Source organism: Macaca thibetana, chromosome 15 (assembly GCF_024542745.1).
Source record: "Macaca thibetana thibetana isolate TM-01 chromosome 15, ASM2454274v1, whole genome shotgun sequence".
In the NCBI taxonomy this organism is placed as follows: domain Eukaryota; kingdom Metazoa; phylum Chordata; class Mammalia; order Primates; family Cercopithecidae; genus Macaca; species Macaca thibetana.
The window spans coordinates 7,798,863-7,821,959 of NC_065592.1; the positions used below are offsets into that span (position 1 = coordinate 7,798,863).

A 23,097-nucleotide genomic window follows, 5' to 3' on the forward strand; every position below is an offset into this window, starting at 1 on the left:
CTACTAAAAATACAAAAAATTAGCCAGGTGTGGTGACGGGCGCCTGTAACACTCCCAGCAACTCGGGAGGCTGAGTCAGGAGAAAGGCATGAACCCAGGAGGTGGAGCTTGCAGTGAGCCAAGATTGTGCCACTGCACTCCAGCCTGGGCAACAGAGCGAGACTCCATCTCAAAAAAAAAAAAAAAAAAAAAAAAAAAAATACAGTTTTGGCCAGGCGCGGTGACTCAAGCTTGTAATCAAAGCACTTTGCGAGGCCGAGGCAGGCGGATCACTCGAGGTCAGGAGTTCAAGGCCAACCAGTTTGAGACCAGCCTGGCCAACCCCGTCTCTACCAAAAATACAAAACTTAGCCCAGTATGGTGGCGGGTGTCTGTAATTCCAGCTACTCAGGAGGCTGAGGCAGGAGAATTGCTTGAACCTGGGAGGTGGAAGTTACAGTGAACCGAGATCATGGCATGGCACTCCAGCCTCAGTGACAGAGACTCCATCTCAAAAAATAAATAAATAAATAAATAAATAAAAATAAAAAAAAATAAAAAAGAAAGAAAAAAGAAAATGCAGCATATAATGTACTTGAGTGCGTGGTGCATGGTGTTTTTTAAAAACATTATGCTTACAAATTGTTTTTTAAAATGTATAAGGCCGGGCACAGTGGCTCACGCCTGTAATTCCAGCACTTTGGGAGGCCGAGGCAGGCAGATCATCCGAGACCAGGAGTTCGAGACCAGCCTGGCCAACATGGTGAAACCCCATCTCTACTAAAAATAAAAAATCATAGCCGGTCGTGGTGGCATGCACCTGTAGTCCCAGCTACTTGGGAGACAGAGACAGGAGAATTGCTTGAACCCAGGAGGTGGAGGTTGCAGTGAGCCGATATCATGCCTCTGTACTGCAGCCTGGGCAACAGACCAAGAGTCTGTCTAAAAAATAAGTATATAAACAGAGCCATTGCCCCTTTATGTCACCACCTAATCTTTTTTTAAAAAATTATTATTTTTTACTAATAGAGGTGGGGTCTTGCTATGTTGCCCAGGCTGGTCTTGAACTCTTGGGTTCAAATGATCCAACTGAGTTGGCTTCCCAAAGTGCTTGGAATACAGGTATGAGCTGCTGTGCCTGGCCTAAAATTCTTTTTCTTTTTTTTTTTTGTTTTTTGAGACAGGATCTCGCTTTTATCGCCCAGGCTGGAGTGCAATGGTGTGATCTGAGCTCACTGCAACCTCAGCCTCCTGGGTTTAAGCTTCCTCTGCCTCAGCCTCCTGAGTAGATGGGATTACAGGTGCCTGCCACCATACCTGGCTAATTTTTGTATTTTTAGTAGAAACGGGGTTTCACCATGTTGGCCAGGCTGGTCTTGAACTCCTGACCTTGTGATCTGCCTGCCTCGGCCTCCCAAAGTGCTGAGATTATAGGCATGAGCCACCACCACATCTGGCCCTAAAATTATTTTTCTAATTAGTTAATTGTTATTGTTATTTTGAGATAGGGTCTCATTCTGTCACCCAGGCTGGAGTGCAGTGGCGTGATTTCAGCTCACTGTGATCTTCACCTCTGGGGCTCAAGCGATCCTCCCATCTAAGCCTCCCAAGTAGCTGGGACTACAGACGCACACCACCACGCCCCGGTAGTTTTTGTATTTTTTTCATAGAGACGGGGTTTTGCTATGTTGCCCAGGCTGGCTGATCTCAGAATCCTGAACTCAAGTCATCCACCTCGGCCTCCCGAAGTGCTGGAATTACAGGTGGGTGCCACTGCGCCCTGCGCACCTTGTTTTTTTTTTTTTTTTTTTTTTTTTTTGGTTTTTGGTCCTTTTTTCTTAAACACGGAGCTGCAGCCTCGAGACCCTGACTGCACCCTAGTGAGTGGAGGGTGTGTGGATCTCTGGGACTTGCTGTGAGCTCAGCAGAATGGTTGGTAGTGAGTGACAGCTGGGACGGTTGGAGGGCCCTGGTCCCTGGTCAGGGTCCGAGGCAGCTGCTTCTCGAGGGAAGTCAAGGTTACAGAATCTGATAAAGAGAGACATCCCAAGGATTTGACTCCTTTTCAATGTGCTTGAAATAGGAATTCCTGAAATGTCGTCTTGTGGGCCAGGATTGAATAACTTGCTCTACCCATGCATGGACCAAGTTGTCACCCAAACATCTGTTACTCACAGCAGTGGGGCTGGGGGATGGTCCTGGCTGCTCTTAGAGTTGGCTCACCTGCCCCATGGGCATTGTTCTTTCCCAGCCGCTTAGCTAATGTGACTCCAGGGGACCGGCAAGGGTCCCTGGGCTCGTGATATCCTGGAGACCTCTGGGGCACCCAGGAGAAGCCAGTGGGTCAGTGCTGAGCTGCCGTTTTTTTTTTTTGTTTTTTTTTTTTTTTTTTTTTTTTTTTGTTTGAGACTGAGTCTGGCTCTGTCGCCCAGGCTGGAGTGCAGTGGCTGGATCTCAGCTCACTGCAAGCTCCGCCTCCCGGGTTCCCGCCATTCTCCTGGCTCAGCCTCCCGAGTAGCTGGGACCACAGGCGCCCGCCACTTCGCCCGGCTAGTTTTTTTTTTGTATTTTTTAGTGGAGATGGGGTTTCACCGTGTTAGCCAGGATGGTCTCGATCTCCTGACCTCGTGATCCGCCCGTCTCGGCCTCCCAAAGTGCTGGGATTACAGGCTTGAGCCACCGCGCCCGGCCATGAGCTGACGTTTTATCACATCACACAGGCTGTCCCGGGCACTCAGGGTGGAGCAGACAAAGCCATTGCAGCAGTGAGAATCCTGGACTCAATCATTACTATTGGTTGCCAAGATTTTTTTTTTTTTTTTTTTTTTTTTTTTTTAGACAGTGTTTTAATCTTGTTGCCCAGGCTGGAGTGCAATGGTGCGATCTCAGCTCACTGCGGCCTCCGCCTCCTGGATTCAAGTGATTCTTTTGCCCAGCCTCTCTAGTAGCTGGGATTACAGGTGCCTGCCACCACACCTGGCAGATTTTTTGTACTTTTGGTAGAGACGGGGGTTTCACTGTGTTGACCAGGCTGGTCTCGAACTCCTGACCTTAGGTGATCCACCCACCTTGGCCTCCCAAAGTGCTGGGATTACAGGCGTGAGCCACTGCGCCCAGCTTTTTTTTTTTGGTTTGTTTTTTGAGACAGGGTCTTGCTCTGTCACCCAGGCTGGAGTGCAGTGGCATGATGACAGCTCACTGCAGCCTCGACTTCCTGGGCTGAAGGGATCCTCTCACCTTGGCTTCCCAAGTAGCTGGGAATACAGGTGTGCGCCATCATGGCTGGCTAATTTAAAATTTTTTTTTTTTTTTTTGTAGAGGTGGGGTCTCACTCCGTTGCCCAGGCTGGTCTCAAACTCCTGGCTCAAGCGATCCTCCCACCTTGGTCTCCCAAAGTGCTGGGATTACAGATGTGAGCCACTGTACTAGGTCGGTGGCCAGTTTTTGAGTGCTTATTAAGAACCAGGTGTGAAGCGCTTTACTTGTGTGCCATTGACTCCTATCGTAGCCCCACGGGCGGGCAGGTGCCTACTAGCCCCACACTTAGGATACCAGAGGTTAGGTCATATGAGCTGCAGACAGGACTCAGACCCAAGTTTCGTTTACACATTCATGCCTCACACCCTGCTGCCTTAGGTAGGCTGAACCCGCCAGGCCCCACTAGAACCATGTTAGGTATTCCTTGCACATGTGTCTGGCTCTGCTCATGTGTGGGTGTGGCAAGGCAGGCCGGTGTTGCAGCCAGGCTGAGGTTCGAGGAGGCCTCAGCAAGTGTAGCTCTCCGCTGAAACCCCAGCAGAGTGTAGCACGAACTTGGCGTGGAACTGGCCCCTCCAAGCCTGTGTGAGTAAGGACAGGTTCCAGCCTCATCTGTAAAATGGGGAGCATAGTCCTGGTTACCTCTCAGGTCACATATGCACAACCATGGTATGACTCTGGTCAGAACCTATTCAAACCTGTTTCCTTGGCTGAGCGCGGTGGCTCACGCCTGTAATCCCAGCACTTTGGGAGGCCAAGGCGGGTGGATCACGAGGTCAGGAGTTTGAGACCAGCCTGGCCAACACGGTGAAACCCCGTCTCTACTAAAAATACAAAAATTAGCCAGGTGTGGCAGGCACTTGTAATCCCAGCTACTCAGGAGGCTGAGGCAGGAGAATTGCTTGAACCCGGGAGGTGGAGCTTGTAGTGGGCCGAGATTACGCCACTGCACTCCAGCCTGTGTGACAGAGCGAGACTCCATCTCAGAAAAAACAAACAAACAAACAAACAAACAAACAAACAGAACCCTATTTCCTCATCTCCAAAATGGGATAAGAATCGGATTTTCCTTACAGGAAAGTAAGAGCTGGTGGATTGTAGTTCTTCATGGTAGTGATGTATAAAGTCTCTGCAAACACTGAATCATCAAATACTGAACCCTTGTTCCTAAGGGAAATACAAGGCAAGGTTCCTGCAAGCCAGTGTCCACACCAATCTACAGATAATCTTTTCTATTTATTTTATTTTTAAAAATTTTATTATTATTGTTATTTTTTCAGATGGAGTCTCACTCTGTCGCCCAGGCTGGAGTGCAGTGGTATGATCTCGGCTCACTGCAACCTCTGTCTCCCAGGTTCAAGCAATTCTCCTGCCTCAGCCTCCTGAGTAGCTGAGATTACAGGTGTGCGCCACCACACCTGACTAATTTTTGTATTTTTAGTAGAGACGGGGTTTCTCCATGTTGGCCAGGCTGGTCTCAACCTCCTGATCTCAGACGATCCGCCCGCCTCGGCCTCCCAAAGTGCTGGGATTACAGGCACAAGCCACTGCGCCTGGCCTCTTTTTAATTTTTTTGAGATGGGGTGTTGCTATGTTGCTCAGGCTGGAATGCAGTGGCTATTCCCAGGCGTGGACATAACTCACTACAGCCTTGAACTCCTGGGCTCAAGTGATCCTCCTGACTCAGCCTCTCTAGTAGCTGGAACTACAGGCATGCATCAGCACTCCATCATCTTGCTTTATGTGTGTTTCTGTTTAAAGACCCCTTATTGGCCGGGCACAGTGGCTCATGCCTGTAATCCCAGCTGTTTGGGAGGCCCAGATGGGTGGATCGTCTAAGATCAGGAGTTCGAGACCAGCCTGGCCAACGCGGTGAAACCCCGTCTCCAGTAAAAATACAAAAATTTAGCCAAGTGTGGTGGCACATGCCTGTAATCCCAGCTACTCAGGAGGCTGAGGCAGGAGAATTGCTTGAACCTGGGAGGTGGAGGTTGCAGTGAGCTGGGATGGTGCCACTGCACTCCAGCCTAGGTGACAGAGCAAGACTCCATCTCAATAAATAAATAAATAAAAATAAAAAATAAATAAAAATGAAGACTCCTTACTTAATATGTTTATTGTTCACCTATTAACATTGAACTCATGGCCAACAGCACTGTAACTCAGGCCTGCAAGCAGCAGAACGCATGTATTGTCTCCATCAGCCACATCTCAGTCTTCCTATGCTCAGGACTGCTAGACGGCCCTTTAGTGCCATGCTTGGGGCCCACTTTAGACAGTGAAACTGTCAAAAAAAAAAAAAAAAGGCACAAAAAGCAAAAACTGTGGCACTAAGTAGACTCCAAGGAACAGGGCTTGTTTGTGGCGCAAGAGCTGGAACCAGAAGGCAGAGCGCCGCCACCTTCCCACCTCAGCTGGGAACACGTGCATTGAGTAACTCATGTTTTTCACCGTGAATGGCAGCAAATGCCCTGTGAGGGTAGATTTGGGGGTTGCAAATACATTTCGGTGAGTAGGTGAATTTGCAAATACAGAACTGAAAACGATGATTGACTGTAATGCAATTCCAGGGCTGGCCATGGTTGGTCCTCAGCCCTAACTTTTAAGATCGTCTCCCCATCCTGCCAACCACCTCCCTTGGTGGTGACTACAAAAGACAGTGGACCCCCAGGAGGCGGTGGTCATGCTGTCCTCTGAAGCCCCAGCTGGAATGCAGCATAGAACCTGGCACAGAACTGGCCCCTCCATGCCCGTGTGAATAAGGGCAGGTCTCAGCCTTTGACTCTGAGCCGTCATCTGTGAAATGGGGAGATTAGGCCTTTCTACCTCCCAGGGTGCAGAGACCACCTTGGAAGCAGGTGCCTGGAAAGGGCCAGGACCCCCTTGGTAGATGCTACAGAAACACCTTCAAGACAAAGGACGGGCAAGATGACCATTGTTTCAAGGGTGGTGAGGGTTGCCTCTGCTTCCCCTTCCACCCCACACAGAGGCAGGGCCGGCAGCCCCCTGCGGAATTGAGTGTCAAGCCACTTTCTGGCCATTAATCTCTAAGCATCTATCAGGCCCATTTGCTTCAGCCCATCTTAAAAAACCCCAGCTGGGCCCTAGTGGACCAGAAGTGGGGCTGGGAGACAGTGAGGCTGTAGCCAGCTAGAAGCCGCGACTCTGAGGTGACCCACGTTCTCGCAGACCAGGCACTGCACTGTGCCGTCTGTACCCCAGCCGACCCTACTGTGGGGGCTCTGGGACATCATGGCTGGTCACCGCTTTCGAGTGACCCTGGAAAGATGGTGCCTCCTACCTGATGAGAGGCCAGGGGTACTGACTGAGGCCCGTTGGCTGAGAACTCCTCAACCCCAGCCCAAATTTCTGGGTGGGGCTGGGATCGCCTCAGCAGGCTCCTTGATGAATCCTGAACCTGGGAGGCTGGCAGAGACCCAGTAGGCATGGGCGGTGGCGGGTGGGGGTGGGCCATGCATTCAGAAGACAGACTGGGCAGCCGCCCGCCCCGCCTCCCCGACCCGGACTGCCCTTACAGTGATGACCATGCATCTTTCTTAATGGAACACAACCGCTGAACTTGGTACATTTCAAGCACTTTAGCCTTCCAGTACACCAGACTGCTGATGAAAATCGTCTTCCTTGGGCGCCATGTTAATGAGAGGCCAAATTTCATATGCTTGCAAACTTTCCCCCCTGCCTCCTGTGGTACTACACCCCCCTCCCCCCAATAAAAGATTGCATCAGAGAGAGAGAGAGATTTCCATAATTTATAGTATGGGCATTTCACTGGGGACAAGCGCTAATCTGTACTTACCGATACATTTAAGAAAATGCATCCTCCGCAAGCCTGCACCATTTATGACTCTTGGCACAAACCGCAATGCTCAGTCTTCAATTAAGGGACACCTTAGGGTTCATTATCACACAATCGCTCCCTGTGAACCATGCCAAATGCTGTTTTGGCACAGAGCTTGGAAGATGAATTAGAAGGAAGTCTTCTCTGTAATGCCCTCTCCCGAATTCCCATTACCGTCATCAGCGTTTACGCCCTCCTCCCACTCGGCCCCCTCCCCCCACTTTCCAAGTGCCTTTTACTATTCAATTTCTCAACGTCAAACTCGATTCTCTAGAGGTGCAGTTAAAAATGCCACATCTCCTTTTTGTCTTCCGGCTCTCAACAGGCCTGCCATGGCCGCAGATGGGCTGCTCTCCACACCCCTTTTCGGCCTGAAGGAGCCACAGATGCTTTTTTTCCCCTCCCGTCAGAGCTTGCAGTACAGACAAGCGGCCAGTATTGGCCAGGCACACCCCAGCAAGCCCCGTTCGGGATTGAAACAGGTCCCTGCATCTAAGTAGAGGCGACCCGCACAGAAAGGCTGAGGGCGAAGGCAGGGCCCGCTCAGACATGAAAGCAGACACTGCTCAAAGCCAGTCACCCCAACCAACGGGACACAAGGTAAAAAAAAAAAAAAAAGGCGAAGGCTGGTGTTCTCTATTCCTTAATGCTCTTCCAAGTCGGAGGCCCACACTGTCGCCACGAGTCCTAAGACCACAGGACTGTAACTTAACCCCTCTGGGGAAGGACGCCCCATTTGTTTCTTCATGAAAGGAAGGATAGAATGAGCACGTGTGCTGACGCCTCCTAGCCCTCCTGGCAATCTGGCATCCCACCGTGGGCACGGGGCTGAGAGCGAGAAAGCACCACCACCAGAGCCACAGGTGAGGCTGGGGACAAGGAGGCGGGGGTTGCAGGCAGCAACAGTCAGGGAAACCGCACCGCGCCTAGGGCAGCCCACCTACATTTATAGGCGAGTGTGTGTGCATGGGCATGCCGGGAAGGGGAGCGGGCGGAGGGCAAGGGGCTGCCCAGTCAGTCGCAGAAGCCCGCTGACCCGCCGCACGCCCTTCAATGCATCTCCCAGTTCCATCCGATGACACTCCCGTACTGACTTCTCATTTAGAGATGGCTGGCTGTGACGGAAGGGGAGCTGAGCCCAACCACGGCACTCAAGTCAAGCTGTCAAATCAAAGCCATTAAAATAAAATTAGCTTAACGAACTAGCTAGACATCTAGGCTGTGCACCAGCAAAGGCGGGCTGACGCGGTGCAAGACGATGGGCGAGGCCCGCAGGAATCCTCTTGCCCTCTCGCGCGGCAGCGGGCAGGGGGCAGAGGGACAAACTGGCGAATGGAAGGCAAACAGGCAAGAAAGACTTTGCCCACAAGATGTCTTGTGGAAATTTTATTATATAGAGTGTAAAATGAATTGTCAGTCAAATAAAAAGAACACTTTTTTTCTTAAAAACCACATGCATAACATTTTCCAATTGTCTTTTTTAATAGTTAGACATTTCAAGCATTATAAGAAAAATAAGGAGAAAAAACCAGAAACTGTAACTTCAGTACATTTCAAACGGAATGTCCCTCAGGTCAATTAGAAATGCAAGAAAAAATAGCTTCAATTCCGTTTTTTTTCCTTTAAAAATACATGTTATCTGTACAAGATACACTACAGTAAACACTGGAAATCATATTATCCCTTTTATTAAATCAAAATTATTTAATTCATAATGCGGTTAATACTAATTTATTCATCTAGTTAATCTGACAAAATATTAAGAAAATATTTAAAAGAAAAGAGCAAACAACACCTTGGAATTAAAAATAGTTATAACTACATTTTTATATGGTTTAATGTTCCACAGTGTGTGTTAAAAGTTATATTGAATTTCTTAATATTAAAAATAACAGTATTTATATTTCTGAGAGAATAGAGAAAGGTTTTTTGTTTTGTTTTAAAAACAAGCTTGGAGGTCTTAGATACACAGTTGCGACTGGTAATGGAGACATGAAACAAACGTATGCTAAACACACGAACACATTTTTATATTACCCCTTTAGAACTCTAGAAATTATACAAACCCTACAAAATGCCCCTCCCAACCCCTGTTGGACAGCAATACAATTATCTGTCTCAATTCAGAATTCACATCATTCATTACAATACATAATAGTTCAGTTTTTTAAAAAATGCAATAAAACCAGACAGCCAAGATACAACAAATTAGAAGTAAAACATTAAATGAATTTACACATTTAAGAATACTTAAATACTGCTTTAAAATTTTTAAAAAGAATTTGTTACATACCACCTAAGACTTCCAAGCCACTTTCTGTTGCAACAGAAAAAACTGCAAATAAAAAGGACACAAAACAAAACAAAGCAAAACCGAAACCATCATGTTGAAATGTCACAGCTCTGAGGCACGTTCTGGTGCCTGACTTTGTAGGTATTGCTCCAAAAAGAATCCCAGAGCTTATACATTTGAAATAACAAAAATAATGAAACAAAAATGATCAGCAATTTTTAGTAACTAACTTTCCCGATTTTTAGAAAAATTCCGTTAATCTAAATATAGTGTTTCACAGAACAAAACAACGGTTCTTCATCAAAAGGTTTGCGAATGTAAAAACCTGTTACAAATAGGTTTTCTTTGACAATGATTTTGAGGGAAAGTTGGCCAGGAGGACACTGTCCTACTGCTCCTGTGGGCGGAAGGGAAGAGGAGTTAGTCTGTGATGGCAGGTTCTCAGGTCTGCGTGCCAGTGAGGAGGTGACAGGCCACCCTCTCCCCTCTGGCGCCATGCCGGCACCGACACACACAGACAGGGCCGTGTCCCAGCACCTCCCCTGGGTCTCGCGTCACGGGAGCTGGGCCAGATAAAACCTCTGCTGAAGAGGTGGTCTTGGGCTTCTCTCTCTGCTAGGGACTCGGGGCAGGGAAGAGCGGACAGTGTGAGCCGCTGTCGCCACCAGCCCTGACACCTGTTTCCCCAGGACCAGACCCAGACGGCCAATTTGGCAGTGAGTGGCCTACCCAGCTGAGTCCAGGGCCAGGAGGTAACTGAAATGTTATCCATGAGGACCTGACTGGCAGCAGGTGGGAAATGCGCCCTGTGGGAACATTTGGACGTCTTCCCTTCTTTAATAAGAAATCCGTTTTTGGCCTCTGAACAGAACCCTCTAGGTTGTGCGCAGAAGAGGAAAGCTGGGCTCTGCCCCCACTGCCCTCTCCCTGCCTCCTGCTGCTGCCCAGGCATGGCTGACGGCCTGGCCACTCCACCCTGCTCGGGAGCAGCCGCTGGAGCGCACCCTCTGCACACGTTCCTTTACAGTCAGGGAAGCTGAGGCTTAGAGGAAGACAGAAACTACTCATCAGCCCTGAGGTCTGGGGCCCGGACTTGAGAAAAGATCAGGCAGTTCCTTGTAGGGGCTGCACCACCAATCCTCCCACTTGGCCTACACTCTTTTTCTCTGGAGCGAGGAGGGACAGAGGGGCTGGAGCCAGGCTCTCAGCAGATGCAGCCTTGCTGAGGAGCTGCGGGGCCCAGAGGCTCCTCCTAGCCCAGTGCTCTCATCCTGGGGTCAGGAAACACAGGCTTGGGAACAGGGGCTTGGGGATGGGGAGTGGCTGCGGTGCTGGTGATTAGCTACAGACCTGGCTGTGGGCCTGCGCCTGCCCTAACGTCTGTCCGTAGAAAGCGACCTGCTGTCTGTAATATTCTGCCCAGGCCATTGTGTAGTCCGGTGGGGAGCTGGCCTGAGGAGCAGCACTGGCGGCGTGACCTGGTTGACAAAGGAGGAAACAGGTTATCGGGAGCAGGGGCGCACTAGGCAGGGCCCTTCCCAAAGGCCCTGGGCATCTGCTCTCCCTCCGGACGGCTGGAAGGCAGGGAGGTCTGGGAGGTGGTGCAGCGAGGCTGGTGCTGCAGGAGTGCTTGCTACAAAAGGTGCGGTTAGCCGTTTGTTGCCCGGCCCCTGCTATGCCTGTGAAGACCAAGTCTCACGTCTGCCTTCTCTCTGCGGAAGCGCGTTCTCTGCATCTGCCTGCCCCTTCAGCTCCTGGGCCGTGACAGAGACAGAAGGCGGGATTCTGGGTTGGGGGTGGGGGAGAAGGGGAGTGCCTAGCTTGGGTGCCTGTGATAGTGTCCAAATCCTGTAAACAGCTTGAACACAGGCCCAGGTGTGTCTGGGAATCGGGATTTGGGGAAGACTGGGCACCTGAGCTTACACCAGGTCCCCTGGTGACCGTGACTGAACACCCTCGCCTCTAACCCCTAGAAGGGCCACGAACCCGGCAATGATTCCAACACCAGGGGACCATTTCTCTGGTGGCCTTCAACCCGCTCTCTTCCAACCAGCAAGAAACAGCCTCCAAACACAAGGCACGGGAGATACCGCTTTAAACAAATCCCCAACCCTCCGGTCTAGCAATGGTGGAAATACGCAGAGTCTGGCACTAACTTTAGATGACTCCCCAGAGACCTTTGGCTTGTGGGTCCCTCGCCCTGCTCTGAAGGCTGGTTTCGTTTCTGGTAGTTAGAAAACTGACCTACTTAAGAGGAGAAACGAAGCACCCAGCTTCAATGTCCAGGTAAGGCCTCCTTCCCTGAGTCTCACCACCTTTCCTCATCTGCCCTGAAGCACCGAGACAGAGAACAAGATGCCCGGCTGGTCTGTTTGCTGGCCAGGTGGCACCCAACCCGAATCTTTCTGTCCCTAAGGAGACCAGACGCCAGCTGAGCCCACACTTCCAAGTGCCACGCCTACCTCGAAGTCCTTTGGAGCCCAGCAGGGGGAGAACAAAGAGGAGGGGACGGCAGGCCTGTGCCGGGTCGCAGGGCAGCCTGTGGTCACTAACTGACTATGCCTGGACTCCTGACAGAGAGAAGCAGGCAGGCACAGGGGTGGAGGACGAAGGCAAATAATGAGATCAAGCCACACCGGGAAGGCATTAGGGAAAAAAGAGGTGACAGCGAGCCTTGGACTCTGAAGTCTCCGGGCTAGAGGGGACTGTGCTGCCGGGAGCCACAGGTTAGGAGGGCCGGGCACTCACTCTGTTTTTTGTAATAGTCTTCCCAGGCCTTGCTGTAGCTGGGCTGGCTGCTCTGCGGCTGGCTCTGCTGGCCTGTGCGAAGAACACAAAAGCAGTCAGGCCTTCCGGGCTCCTCACAGCCTCGGCCCCAGCCCGCCAACTGCAGGCCCTGCCCTGCACTCCTCCACCTCGCTCCTGGCCACACACGGTTCCACAGCCCTGCCTGGGAAGGAGGCGGCAGCTGGCAGGGCTGGGAGGGGTGTAACTAAGATCACTGTAAGGGTGGGGCTGGGCAGACCGGCTGCCCCTCACAGGGCAACTAGCAAGGCTAGCCTGACCCTCTTCAGACGGAGACATGAGATATGGGTCCACAGACGGGGGCTTGAGGGCCACAGCCACTGTTGTTTTGAGGCTCCCCAGTCAGCCTTCCAAAGGACAAACACTCCAGAGGCTGCTGACCACTCTTCGCGTGGCCCTCTGTTCAAGATCTGGGGGCTGTGCCTCTGGACCAGCGGAAGTGGAGGGGCCACGCGGCACAGGGGTGGGCAGCACCAGTGGGCTCCTGGACCCTGTCCAGCCTGAGGCTGTGCTGGGGTAGGGCAGAGGGAAAGGGGATGCACGTGTTGGGGTGGTCCAGCCCTTCTCTTCCATGCAGGACCCTGGGTTCACCGTCTAGGCTGTGGGGCAATGAAGACTGGGAGGGGCAGAGAAACAGCCGGCGCCCGGAAACACAGCCTCAGCACCGAGCCAGGCACAAGACGGGGTTCAAAGACTTGACCACAGCAGTGGGTCAGGACCTTTCCTTCTGCCCAGGCTGGGGCTGGCTCAGGTGTCCACCTGCCAAGGCCCACAAAAGACCCCCTCACTGTCTTGTCTCCTGTGAGGATTGTAGCCTGAAGCAGGCAGGAAGGGCAAACCACTGCAGAGTGCGCGCAGCCAAATGCTTTCTCCACCAGTTCACTTTACTGCAGGCTGAGGAGCAGTGTGGGGAAGCAGCAAGCAGCGGGGGGAAGGAGGGAAGGAGATGCCCCGCTTCCTCCCACAGGGGCAGGGCGAAGGAGGGACACAGGCAGCAAACACTCTTCCCTCTGACACAGAGGGCGCCAGCAAGCAGGACTTCACTGCCAAACAATATTTCACCAACCCAAACTGGTTCTCAACTGCAAAACCCCGGAATAAACAAATGAGCCAAGCTCAACAACATGAGATGAAGGCTGCTCAAGGGTGGCAAGACCACTGGGCGCCTCCTGCGCTCTCCCTTCCTCAGCCCAACAGGCCTCTGCCAGTTCCACTCGCCAGGGGGCCGTTTCCCCTGAAGGCCTCCCAGGCCTCATGTCTCCAGAGTCAATCCTGGCCACCTTGCTGCCTGGAGGATTCTCTCAGACCAGAACAGCACCCAAAGGCCCCGGCACTGTGAGTGCAGCTCCCACCGAGACGTGAGGAGCCAAGGAAAGGAAACAGGGTCAGCACCCATGGTCAAGCATGCAGAGAGAAAGGGAATGGTGGGATCTGGGTGCTGTGTGGGTGCTCACTGCAGTGTTCTATGATGTTTGAAACGTTTCATAATAAGATACTGCGGAAAAAAGGGAAGAAACACAACTATACAATTTCAGAGCATGCAAGTGCTTTAGAATTCAAACCCAAACCCTTGATTTTACATGTGACAGAGTGGAGCTCCAGAGAAGGCAGGGCGTGCCTAAGGCCACACAGCACTGGCCTCAGGACTCTGTGTAAGGCTAAAGCGGCAGAACCCCAGAAAGGGGGCTCAGGCTGTCCGAGCCAGGCTGTGAGGCGGGGCCTGCGGCCTGGGTGCTGTCAGAATCTGCAGACACTGAAGAAGTCTTTCCAAACACAGGACAGAAATTCCAGATGGGTCAAGAGAACCTGGATCGTACTAAGGTAAGCGTTCTGCTTTGCTTTGTGAAGGCCATGCCAGAGGAGCTAGATCAGCTCTGAAACCCAACAGTGGCTCCTGAAGCGGCTGTGGGGACAGAGTGGGCGGGGCTTTGATTCCCACCCAGACTTCCTCCTTCACAACCAGTCTCCCCGAGAGGCGGGACGCAGCAGAGGTCATTCCCTAGCTGTTTGCTTCTGAAAAGTTCAGGAGATGAAAGCCTAAGACGGGAGAGGAAGGCAGCCAGGAGCCAGCCCCCACAGGGAGTGGAGAAGAGGAGGGGCAGAAGCTGGCTCAACCCACACCCACAGCCCATCCATGCATGGGGAACAAAAGTGACAGAGGCCCAGAGCTCTGAGGAGGACAGGTGGGCCAAGAGGGCCAGCCCAGAGTCCCCAGTCCGCCTGAGGTTTGTGCAGTTTCCCTCTGGGCCTTTCTCTGAGCATGCGCAACCCCCGGGACAGGCCTACAGGAAGCCCCAAGCCCCACCCGGAGGGCTCCTTGTCATTTGGGGAGGGGCATCCTGGGCCTGCGGGCTGAGTTGAGTGGGGGCGTTTTGGCCCCAGGACTTCTGTGGGTCCCAGCCTTTCTGGAGGGCATGCGCTCCCCACCCTGAGTCACTTACTTGGGACCTGCTGTGTGGGCTGCTGCCACGCCTGGTAGGTGCTGCCCCAGCCCTGGGTCAGAAAGGCCGGAGGACCACTGTGGATGACAAGAGAGTCACTCGTTCCTATAGAGGGCAAGTCACCCCTGTCGTCTCCCTCTTCACTGCTCACCTCCCTCACCCCAGCCAAGCATCACTGGACCCTTGCCTGTCAGCAGCAGCCAAGTGATCACCCTAGTCCCGTCTATCCCCAGCTGAGTCACAGCAGGTCACCTACCTCACGGGGGTGCTGTGGGGGTTCCCGTTCACCTTGGCAGCCATGTTTGGGAAGCACCCGGAGCTCCTCGGAGGAAAGGTACTGGGAAAAGGTGAAAGAAACAACAGACTGAGCGCCTCACATGGAGGGCTCGGCCCCTTCCCCCAGCCACAGGGCACTGAGGGGGCGGTCAGGACGGAAGACCCTCTGCCCTATGGGAGACTCCCATCCCACTGCGGAGGTCAGTGAGTGACAGGCTGGAGGAACCACTGGTGAGACGAAAAGAAACGAGTCCTGCCCACGCCCAGAACTTCAGGCCTTGGCTGGCGCTCCCTAGAAGCAGCTGGAAAGGACAGGGGATCTCTTGGGAGCGAGGGAATTTTCCCGGGCAAGACGGATGCAAAAGACTCACTTTTGATGAGGTGGGGCAGGTGGCTGGCTGAAGGGACTCTGTCCGAAGGCTCCAGGTGCTCCGAGATTGGTCCCCTGTGGGGGCACAGAGGGAGCTCTCACCCGCTGTTGGCTGCACACCTCTGTCCTCTGCCCAGGCCCGCCCCGAGGCAAAGCCCAGCTATTGGGGGGTTGGAGTCGAGTGAAGTCAGGACACCTACGCACTCACACTAGCCTTCCTTCCCACAGCAGGCTGCACTGCAGAAATGGCTTCTGCCCTCCAGCGACCAATACCACCACACAGCCAGTCCTGGCACCACCACAACTGCCCTGGTATATCACCCTGGGGGTAGGGACCAACCTGCTTGACTCTCCCGTCAACTTAGGCTGGCCCAAGGCTCTTTCTGCCATTCTACGTCCCCATTGAGGTGAGCAGTGGCCCATCTGTCCTCCATCAACACTCCCTTTCTTTATCTGCCTTGAGGTGCCTGAAACTAAAGCCAGAGTCAATGAAAGCTGCCTGCTGGGCTGGCCGCCAGGGCAATGCCAGCGGAGTCCCGGGGCAGCGCTGGGGGGAGGCTGCTGCCCCAGCTGCTCATCTAAGCCTGCAGGGGAACGGCTCTGGGGCCTCGGCTGCTGCGGCCTTGGTGAGTCCTGCCAGGCTTCCTTCATTGCTTCTGGGCCTGGCTCTGGCACTCCCTGGGTCTCCGACCCTCCCCTTCGGCAAAGCAGGAGGGGGCTTGCCCTCAAGTGATGTGAGAACCCACAGGCACAAGCAGCGCAAGGTTGCGGGAAAAGCTGGTACCTTGGACATCCAAAAGCAAACAGCTATGAGTAAGCCAGGTGGGGGAAGGACCTTGTACGTACGCCAACTTTCTCATCTATGAGCTGCCTGGCCACCTCGATCTGCTGGGGAACCCCCCTGATGGTGAATCTCCGCAGGTTGGGGTCGCTGTTGGGAGGGGGGTTCCTCTGAAGCTCCACGTGCGCCCCTGACTGCTGGTTGATGCTTTTGATGTTCTCACCCCCTGTGGACAGCAGAACGAACACAAACCGAAGAGTAAGCCGCTACTGTGGCAACCCGAGGCTCTGGGCACTTGGCTCCAGAAGAGGACTCGGGGGGATTTTGTGCACGTCGGCAATTGTCCCGACAATAGAGAAGTACTCTCTCTTTACTCCAAAGTGGTTGTAACTAAACCCAGGGCTCTCTCACCTGCAAAACTAGCTGTTTGGAGTGAAGCTGGACTTCCTCTCAAAGCCAAGCTGAGGCCACAGATGCCATGTGAAACCTCCATGTGGAGGCCCTGAGTGGCCCAGTGACCAGGTCTGGCTGAGGCCCATGGGTCTACACCATGGAGCTCACCCCTGGGGGCCAGCTGTGGGGCTCCTGCCCAGCCAGGGATGGCACTGCCCTTCTTAGCACAACAATGGTGAGCCAAGGGCCCCTCTATGACAATGGGGCCTTCAGCCTGGCTGTGGGCAACTGTCTCCATAGGCCAAACAGACCACAGGCCCAAACATGCCTGGAGCCCGCTCGGGCCTTCAGTATCCCACCCTGTCACTTCTCAAGTCCCTGCCTCCTCCATGGGGTGGGCAGGTCTAGCCAGGCAGTGCAAGGATGGGGTGGAGGCCACAGAGACCTGGGTGGAGCAGGGCTAATGAAAATTTAGTTGGTCTCTTTCAAAAACCTGTGAGAGTCTCAGTCTCTTAATGAAATTTGCATAATAAAAGCTCCAGCAGTGTAACAATAGTTGGATTCTTCTGAAATTCACAGAACTTGCAGATCTGCTCTGCTCAACTCCGTGGGGGATGGAGGGTTGCTAAGAGGAGCCAGAATACAAGGGTAACTTGGAGCACAGAGTTTGGAAAAGTGGAGAAAAAGGTAATCTGCTCCAAAGCTGGTATAGGGCAGCAGTGAGCCCGGTGATCAAAAGCAAAGGCCAGGGGCCAGTGTCGGCCCCTCCTCTGCCCACAGTCAAAACAGGCCCTAAATGCCATGTGCCACCTCACCAAGACACCATCCCCACAATCCACCAAACACTCCCAGCTTCCCTCCACCCACTGCCAGAAAAGCCCTGTCTCAACAGCCTATCAGGCCAGTCGGGAGGGGACGCTAAAGGCAGACACAAGCTGCATCTTGTCAGGACTCTATAGGGGTCAAGGAATGAAGAAGGAGACTTCAGGTGGTCCTTACTGAAGGCAGCGGGGGCAACCCTTACAGGGGAGAAAAGACGCTGGGAGACATGGCATGCAGATAAGGTCACATGCAGAAGAGGTTAAGTTTAGGGTGGTTTTAAATTTAAAAAACCAATAAAATCAAATGTTGTGCTTGTGATTTCCTTAAAGTCCTGCTGGAGATTCAGAAAAGCATCCCTGCATTTTCTATCCTGGCCAGGACCCGCCTGTCTGGGGACACACCAGGCCAACACCCACAGCTCTGATTTCCTCTGGGCCGGTGCAAGCCCCTCCTAGGCGACCTTTACCTCTGCCCTTTACTCAGAGGCCACGGATTTTATCTTTTCTGCGCCATGAAAAGCGGGATCCAAGGCAATGGTTTTTGGAGAGCAATAAAGAATAGAGACTTGGCCAGGCGCAGTGGCTCACGCCTGTAATCCCAGCACTTTGGGAAGCCAAGGCGGGCGGATCACCTGAGGTTGGGAGTTCGAGACCAGCCTGACCAACAGGGAGAAACCCCGTCTCTACTAAAAATGCAAAATTAGCTGGGTGTGATGGCACATGCCTGTAATCCAAGCTACTTGGGAGGCTGAGGCAGTAGAATCACTTTAAGCCAGGAGGCGGAGGTTGCGCTGAGCTGAGATCACGACACTGCACTCCAGCTTAGGCAGTAAGAGTGAAACTCCATCTCAAAAAAAAAATAATAATAATAAAACAAAAAAGAATAGAAACTAAAATGGAGACCATTTCCCCAGGCACACCTAAGACTCGAGGGAACCCCACCAGCCTCCACCCAGATCCACTTGGTCTGGAGGCAAAAGCACAAAGACATGAGTGTCTGCGACTAAGAATCCTGCGGTCCCCAGACAGCCGAGGCCCCAGCCCTCCCCACTGGGCCCTGGGACCCTCGTCCCCAGGCCTTGGGAACATGCTAATAAGGTGAGGAGGCACCACAAAACCTTGTGGGGCCGGAAGGAGTTAATTTAAGTTCATCTTCTTTCAAAATGAGGTCACTAGCTCGGCACATGGTGGCTGTCTATAGACTCATTCAGCAGCCCGCTCCATTCTTCTACCTGATGGGGGGCAGAAGCGCCCCACCAGTGGCCCCCCGGCTGGACGTGAAATCGTAAAGCAATTAATCAAACCTGCTAAAAGGCCTGGCTGACAAGAGCAGGCTGGCTGCGCTATCTGTCAATGTTGCTGTGTTTATCATGGAAATCCAGCAGGGGCCAGGGAGGCTCTGTGTCTGTCCAGGCCAGAGGCCAAGGAAAGCTGGGCCTGACTGCATGCAGCTCCTCTCTCCCTTACCCAGGCGCGCCCATCTCAAGGAAAAGAGAGGCCTCACACGGGCCCCGAGGGGGGGGGTGTATGTGTGTGTGAGACACAGAAAGATCCTCCCATATCCGAGACACTTATTAGGCCTCTTTAGGCTGCTACTCAAGCATGGGACACAGACCAGTTACTGCTTCGTTCTCATCACTGTTCTCTAGGAATCACTCAGGATGACTCTGTGAAGGACCAACTACAAGGGGCTGCTCTGTGAGCACCAAGGGTTCACCGTGAGAACCTGTCATGGTGAGGCAACAATGCTCACTCAGGGTTTAGAGACACAAGCAAATGAAAACTTCGCTGACAAAATGGTTTGCAAAAGGCCAAGAAATCTAGATCTAGCTAATCCTCAACCTACAGGCATCAACTAGCTGCAGTCTCACAGCGGTCAGGCTGGCGGTCTGCGCAGTGTGAGACTTCTGGCAGCATCTGGTGCAGCCCGCGATATCCCAAACACTCACCAGCCCGCACACCTGTCGGCAGATGAACACAAACCCATATTGTTTCTACCACCTCTGAGTGGTTCAGCATCTAAAAGACAACACAGTTTCTTGCATTTTGCAAGAGCATAAAGCCCACAGTGTCCGTGAGCTGGGACAAGGGCAGCTCCTGGGACGTGAGTGTGGGGGGCTCCCACCTGCCCAGCTCTGGAGGTCTCTGCTGGTGAGGCATCCCCAAGTCCTGCCTATCCAATACGAGTGCCCCTCAGGCAGCTAAGAGGTATTTGGTGATCACAGAAATGTGAGAAACTCTGGAGAGGCGACTGTCCTCTCCACCTGCTGTCAAATACCTAATGAAGGCAACTACGAAACCCAGAGACGACGGAGGCCCCACTGGCCGTGAGGCCTGGCTCAGAGCCCCCCGGAAGCCGAGCCCACTGCCACAGTGGGAAAGGCCCCACAGCCTCAGCCCTGGTCTCTATAGCCTTTCTGGGTCCCAGGGCCAGCCAAGATGAACTGCTGCCAATGGCTGAGAAATACGGCTGCTCTCTCCCGGTTCTCAGTGAAGGACAGGAAGGAGCTACAGTAGCCATGAATGAGGGTTTCTTCCTAATGTTCTCCAAAATGCCCAGAAAAAACGAACAAATCAATGTTTATTTCCCTCCACAGAGAGTCCGGGACTCACAGTAAGTATGCAGAAAGGATAAAAACCATTTTCACCTGTTGTGCGGATCAAGACCAAATACTCAAACCTGGTAAGGGAAAGAAGTGATACAGTCGAGAAGGGATTTTCACTGAGGATATTGTCTCAACCATCCCTCTAAGTTCCTTGTCCCTCTAAGTTCCTTTGAGGTGAGTTAATTACCCATCGGTCGACTGACAAAGGCCCCCCACCTTGCACAGGGTATCTTTTCACCAAGTTAAGCTGCCCTCAACAGGCAAGGGGTTTTACTGCTGTCTTCTTCATATTCACAGGAAAAAATTCACTTTGCCCCTCAAAACAGGCCCGTCAGCAGCCTCAGAGAACCATGCCAAGCAGGGTTTCAGCAGCCCCAGCCCGCAGCAGCGAAGGGACTTCACCCAAGCTTCTGGAGGCCCGCTGACCTGCCTTCCCTCAAGCCAAACAGCTGAACGGGGATGTGAAACCCCAGCTGCCTCTTACCTTTGCCTATGACAAGGCCACACTTATCGGCTGGCACCGTGTATGTTATCTCCTGGACGCCACCAGGGGCTCCCACGCTCCAGTCGCCACGGCCACGACCTCTTCCTCTGGCTGCTGCCAGGCCTCCAAAGCCGTCTCTTTCCTGGAAAGATCACAGAGCTCTCGTGACCTCTGCCACTGCCACAGCACCACTGCTCCTCTTCTCCAGGGTGGAGGTTAAGTGACAGGATGCAATCAATGCCACCCATGAGAACCTAGCACCTTTCCACACTTCCAATTCTGAAGGGCTCTTTCAAGCCAGTATTGACACCAATCACGGGTGTATCCGGGGAGGGCCTGTGCAGACGAACACGCATGGTTACATAAACAGCTCCAATGTACCCAACAGAAACAGGCAGATACAAACTCCAAGGCTGAAGCCCAGTGGCCTTTCTCCCTGGAGCTTTCCTCACTGGGCCCCGATCTACAGGCATCAAGAGCGGGTTTCTCCCCTGCAGCTGAGGCCCCTCTTTTCCATGGCAGACACATAGTGGGCCTGTGGGAAGCCAGGTGCGCAGAGCCTGCTGACCCGCCCCGACCGGGCACTGCTGAGCCACAACACCTGGCACTCTAATCAGCAAGAAGGGTAAATGGATTTTATTCAGTTTTAGAAAACTTCTTGGTGGTTGTGCCCCCAAGCAGCAGCAGCAACAGGTTCGAGGGTGACCAATTTGGGGCTACTTTAGAAGGGAGGAACAGAGGGAACCGGCCAGGGCCTCCTCCCCATGCGGGGCTGGAGAAGTCTCTGACTCATTCTCCCACTGTTCGCCCAGCAGAGAGAAAAACCTAAATCTACCAGCTGACAGAGGAAGAACCCTTTCATTCAGACAGCAGCAAGTCTCATTCCAGCCGCTGTCAGTTGAGTCATTTAAACTCAGCTGGAGCTGCGGTATTTAAACTCTCTTAAATGTGGAGGGTGAACCTGGTCAACCTAAGAGCTATTTCATGGAAGGGAGACGCTGCAGACTTTTCAACACACTGAAGAAATGTTGGGCAAAACCTGCTCGTGTTGATTAAGAGTAAACTGAACGTTTACCCAGAATCTAAACCAGCAGAAAGCGGAGACAACTGGAGTGCTCTTCCCCCGCACTCTGCTTTTATGAGAGACAACTGCCGAGTAAACAAGGCAATTTTAGGAATTTATGTTCACACATACACACGAGCGCACAGTCAACTTTCTGGGCATGGCACAGATCTCAAGGAAAAGGTTTTCTCCCAAACATCTCACAGCCTCGGCAGCACAAGGTTCATAAACTTTTTTTTTTTTTTCTTTTTTGAGAGATTTTTGCTCTTGTCGCCCAGGCTGGAGTGCAAAGCGGGATCCCGGCTCCCTGCAACCTCCGCCTCCTGGGTTCAAGCGATTCTCCTGCCTCAGCCTCCTGAGTAGCTGAAACTATAGGCATGCGCCACCACACCTGGCTAATTTTGTATTTTTAGTAGGGACGGGTTTCACCATGTTGGTCTTGAACTCCTGACCTCAGGTGATCCACCCGCCTCAGTCTCCTGAAGTGCTAGGATTACAGGCGTGAGCCACCACGTCCAGATAATTTTGTATTTTCAGTAGAGACAGGGGTTTCACCATGTTGGTCAGGCTGGTCTCGAACTCCTGACCTCAGGTGATCCGCTTGCCTCGGCCTCCCAAAGTGCTGGGATTACAAGAGTGAGCCACGGCGCCTGGCCAAGGTTCATGAACTCTTGCTACAAAAAAGGATGCCAGAGATCATTTAGAGCAGGGGTGTGCAATCTTTTGCTTCCCTGGGCCACACTGGAAGAAGGCTTGTCCTGGGCCACCCATAAAATACACTAACACTAATCATATCTGATGAGCTTTAAAAAAAAAAAAAAAAAAAAAAAAAAAAAAAAAAATCACACAAAAAATCTCTTAACATTTTAAGAAAGTTTATGAATTTGCGTTGGGCTGCATTCAATGCTGTTCCTGGGCTGCGTGCAGCCCACAGGCTGAACAAGCTTGATTTAGCGGCTGTTTTATAAACTTGTCTAATCCTAAGAATTGCCTGGGTCTCTAGTGAAGACCCAAGACCCTCCCCTGGAAATTCTGATTCAGTAGATCTGGGGTGGGGGCCTACACATTTGTAATTTGAGTAAGAACCACCAGATGGCTCTTAGGGGATCACATGGAGAGCACTGCCTGGCACAAAGCACCCCGAGTCTGCTGCTGGGAACACCAGACCCAGAGGTTCAAAGGCTGCTCCAAGGTCACATGACTGATGCCAGAGCTGGGAGTATAATTTCCAGTCTCTTGCTTTATTCTTCCATTCTGGTCTTTCTCAAATGTGTCCTCAGTCCTACCATCAGTTACAGGGGTTCCTAGCACTGTCACACAGGCTGGCTCACAGTCCGAAGACGTAAATGAAATCAAGTGCATGAAGGCAGCTTTAGGACTTTGGAAGATCCTGAAGTGCTTTCTACCACTAACACTGGATTTCACTAACATAGTTTAACATGAAATACACTTGATTTGAAACTTGGCGGCCAGTCTCCACGGTATTTCCCCACTTGGTTTAAATAGCCAGAAACTTACTGTGTAAAGGCAATCTAGATGGTGAGGTCAATAAAGGCAGAATGATAATTAATGAGCAGGAAAAAAACACCAAGAAGACAGGAAAGATGCGGATGTAGAGAAACTGCTGGCTTCCCATAATGTGATGTGAGATGCCTCGGGTGACTGCTC

At 52.3% G+C, this 23,097-nt stretch overlaps 2 protein-coding genes across 4 annotated transcripts in view; both read right to left on the reverse strand.

Moving 5' to 3' along the window:
• Positions 1 to 23,097, reverse strand: part of AIF1L (allograft inflammatory factor 1 like) — an 803,784-nt gene that overhangs the window by 501,014 nt on the left and 279,673 nt on the right. The gene's annotated exons all lie outside the window — the stretch shown is intronic.
• Positions 8,452 to 23,097, reverse strand: part of FUBP3 (far upstream element binding protein 3) — a 64,646-nt gene continuing 50,000 nt past the window's right edge. For 2 of the 3 annotated variants that reach the window (XM_050760055.1, XM_050760054.1), the window contains exons 12-19: positions 20,367 to 20,508; positions 16,128 to 16,288; positions 15,283 to 15,356; positions 14,892 to 14,972; positions 14,636 to 14,712; positions 12,138 to 12,209; positions 10,740 to 10,867; positions 8,452 to 9,786 (exon numbers count right to left, since the gene is read on the reverse strand). In XM_050760055.1, coding sequence (XP_050616012.1) covers positions 9,778 to 9,786; positions 10,740 to 10,867; positions 12,138 to 12,209; positions 14,636 to 14,712; positions 14,892 to 14,972; positions 15,283 to 15,356; positions 16,128 to 16,288; positions 20,367 to 20,508 — 744 coding nt within the window. In that variant the 3' untranslated portion in view covers positions 8,452 to 9,777. The remainder of the gene's footprint in view (positions 9,787 to 10,739; positions 10,868 to 12,137; positions 12,210 to 14,635; positions 14,713 to 14,891; positions 14,973 to 15,282; positions 15,357 to 16,127; positions 16,289 to 20,366; positions 20,509 to 23,097) is intronic. The other variant, XM_050760056.1, reaches the window with a different exon arrangement.